The following is a 3,803-nucleotide window of genomic DNA, read 5'->3' on the forward strand; positions in this document are numbered from 1 at the left end:
GTTCTCTGCTACTTGTTTTGCTAAGTTTCAAATTTTGACATTAACTTTTTTGAATAGATTCAATTTTCTAAACCAATCAGGTATGAAGGTAAAGCGCAAGGGCTACATAACTTTAAAGAAAAAAATCGTGAAAAATTTCTTTTTCACAAATCGCAAGATAACATATCGCCTAATTTCCTCCAAAAAATATTATATTTTAAATCCGAGAGATTCTGCGACTTCAAGTGTAGAACCTGCCTGATTTGAAATGGATTCGATCCTCAAGAAATTTTTAACTTCGAATCTTAAGTTCTGCCAAACCTATTTTTTTATTAATACGTATTATTTACAAACTGTTGATAATATATATAAAAATAACAACTAGTTCTTCAAATTTTGGAATATACATTCCAGTTAATTTCTAAATTGCGCTTACACTCGTTTTCTTTTTTTTATTCGGGTGATTAGAAGTACCCTGACTATTCCTTTTATGCTTAGAACTCTTTACCTTCTCCTCGGTTTCTTCCTCTTCATTTTTAACATTTTCATATTCACCTGACCCGTTCGTCAGAACAACGGAACTAAAGTCACAAGATTCCAAGCCCTGAGACATTGCCTCTACTCGTAATTTACTAGCTTCCTTTTTCAACTTCTGTTTTTCCCTCTGGTTACCAATATTCTTCTTCTTCTTCTTCTTCTTCTTCTTAGATTTTACCGAGTCCTCTTCCTTCACTTGATCTGCAATTTCATCTGTACTTTGTTCCTCGACTGTTCCATTTTGCTCTGATAATCCATTAGTTTCGTTTTCCTTCTTCACTTCGTTTTTCTTGACCCATCTGTAAAATGAAGGTAAAATAAAACAAATTAGTATAATACTCTAGATTTTTCTATACTAACATTAATTTGTATTAGACTCACGAGTTAATTGGTGCGCCAATCTGTGAAGCTAATCTGTTATAAGCAGCTTTAGCATCTTTAGAAAGTGAAGCATTTGGTCTATAAATCGCCATAGCTACCGAAACTTTTTCCCAATTCCAGGCAGATGGCAAATGATGAGGACGAACTGCATGTAACAATACAAATAAATGCCGAACAAACTTCTGCCTTATTTCCTTGCCAACTGCGTGCTCATCTTTTGGATTCGCCTCGCCATTTTCACCCTGCGCCGCACTTAATTCGTTTAGCAACTTGATGCTATTTTTGGACAATTTTTTTTCAATCTTTAATCTCGTCTCTTGGTGTTCTTCATCCCTTAAAAGTCTCCCGTTTCGATAGACCACTAAGAGAAGTTCTAAAGCTTGACTTCGTCTGAAGGACCTGATTTCTTTATCGAAAGCAAATTCCACCTGAAAATGTAAATGGCAATTATAGAAGTGTCAGAGATACAAAATACTGCCAATAGTGATATGCATTTTTTTAAAATAAACTTTCAACCCTTATTGACCCAATTTGTCCGTTTTTGTCCATCAACTTTAAGTATGGACAACTTTGTTAATTATGCTGGAAAAGATCTGAAAATGCATTGGTGGGTATTTTCGAATGTGCTCTTTCAGAATCTGACCCGAAAATTTTGAAAAAACCACCCCTTCCCACCCTATTTTTCAATTTAAAAAAGGAAACGTGATATTTTAAGGTAATTTTTTTAATTGCTCAAAATGTACAAACAATAAAGTTATACACACACAAAATTTATTTTTCATCATTGAGGGGTTGTACGGCCGCCCCTAAAATAACATATTTACGAAAAAACGCTATTATACAATTGTACAATTTTTTGGTATTGAAAATAGAATTTTTTAAACACAGCCAATTGTCACCCCTTGGGCTATTTTATGGGGTGGTAACGAAATTTAACCTTAGATAACAAAAGAAAATATTTTTTCTATTATTTGCGATATGCTTTCCTCCATTTTTAACTATTTTCAAAGTGGACACAACTTTTTTCTGAACAATCCGTAAAACAGCGATTTTTCGTAAATTTGTTATTTTAGGGGTGGTCCTACAACCCCTTAATGATGAAAAATGAATTTTCTGTGTGTATAACTTTATTATTTGGACATTTTGAGCCGGAGTTTTTGTGATTTTAGCTATTGTTAAGACCTCTTTCTCATCGAAAATGCGATTTAAAAAAAAATTACCTTGAAAAGTCACGTCTTTTTTCTAATTGAAAAATAGGGTGGGAAGTGGTGGTTTTTTTTCGAAATTTTCGGTTCAGATTCTGAAAAAGCAGACTCGAAAATACCCGCCAATAAATTTTCAGATCTTCTCCAGCATAATTAGCAAAGTTGTCTGTGCTTAAAATTGACGGACAAAAACGGCCAAATTGGGTAACTAAGGGTTAATTTAAATCACGAAGGTCTGAAACTGACTCGAAGGTTTTTTAAATATTATAAGTAAAGCAATTCGCATTCAATTTTGAAAATATCTCCCTTTAGGAATGCACAGTAAAATTTTTAGATACAAAACACCAACTGGTCATTTTTTTTAACATAGCATTATCAAAATTATAGAAGTGCTATTTTGATAAGTTGTTATTTGCATTTTTTATCAAACTTGTTAATTCAATTTCTTATACCAGAGTTGCTAAAGAACTTTAGTTTCTAACATCCAGGTGTTTATAAAGATTTTTTTATTGCTCAAATTCTCACGTTGACAGTTTCATGCTTTTAAAAAAAGAGATCAATATATCTAATGAAAAAAATCGAGCAAAATAAAAATAATTAAATTCGGATTTGAAATGTATGCACAGATAAATATAATTTGTGAAAATTAATTACTACTTCACTAATTCCAATAAAATTATTACATTTCTCCAATAATGAAAATTTTAATTTTGAAGTGATTTTAAATCCCCGGAATTTCTACATGCTTTAAATTATTCAAATATAAATTAGCTGAATGTTTAACTTCTTGCAGTCGAAAATTGATAATTTTTTGTTCCGTTTACTTTTATTTAACGTAGTTTATCCTTGAAGTCATTCGAATTCAAATATTTTTAACTTTTTGGAACTTATTTAATTTAAAATTGTTTAATTAGGTATTTAAACTTCAATCAACAGCTAACTTCACGTCGTAGATTGCTGAGGAGAAAATAAGGGACCAAATGCATGAGATTTTGTTCAGTTTTGCCCTATTTTGCCATTATCTTCGTAAAAGCTAATTTTTTCTATATAAGTATAGTTGAAAAATAGTTTTTATATTTTAATTACTATTTAATGAAATAATAAAATGATAATCATGATTATTAATTACAAACATATTACAGAAATAAAGTTTTGTTCCATGCATTTGATCCATTTTTTCCCCTCAGCTTTTAACAAAGTGAAGTTAGCTTATGGTTAAAGTGAAAATACCTAATTCTTACCATTTTTAGTTTGAAAAACTTTCTCGATTTCAGGGTGGCCACAATTTTATGAATTTTCATCTACCGGCTTTCTCTCGGTAAATATTTGTAATTTCTCATGGTTCAGAAAAAAGTTAAATCTCTTTGCAAAACTCAAGGTTTTTTCCCGTATATGATAAATTATGGAAGTCGATAAAATTTAGCCAAATTTTCTGCAAGAAATCTACTGACTTTAAATAATATAATAAGCAGGATAAGGAAATTTTTGTGTCGAATAAAGGAAAATACAGAGATGCGTTTTAGTAGACACTAGGAATAAATGTACGCGCGCAAATTACGAGTTCACATCATTGAATTTTCATTTTCTAACATGAAAATTGTAAAAAACTAAAAAAATCCATAAATAAACTATTTTTGAATAATATGTTGTAAAAATTGTTGAAAAAATAATTTCGAATTGAAAACTTCCGAAATTAGAAGA

General features: G+C 30.6%; 1 protein-coding gene across 1 annotated transcript in view; it reads right to left on the reverse strand.

Moving 5' to 3' along the window:
- Positions 1 to 284: 284 nt before the first annotated feature.
- The window catches only part of LOC117176112 (myb-binding protein 1A), an 11,722-nt gene continuing 8,203 nt past the window's right edge, over positions 285 to 3,803 (reverse strand). The window contains exons 7-8 of the mRNA XM_033366165.1: positions 898 to 1,325; positions 285 to 815 (exon numbers count right to left, since the gene is read on the reverse strand). Of these exons, the coding sequence (XP_033222056.1) occupies positions 401 to 815; positions 898 to 1,325 (843 nt within the window). The 3' untranslated portion in view covers positions 285 to 400. The remainder of the gene's footprint in view (positions 816 to 897; positions 1,326 to 3,803) is intronic.

The sequence above is a fragment of the Belonocnema kinseyi genome, chromosome 7 (assembly GCF_010883055.1).
Source record: "Belonocnema kinseyi isolate 2016_QV_RU_SX_M_011 chromosome 7, B_treatae_v1, whole genome shotgun sequence".
Taxonomy (NCBI): Eukaryota; Metazoa; Arthropoda; class Insecta; order Hymenoptera; family Cynipidae; genus Belonocnema; species Belonocnema kinseyi.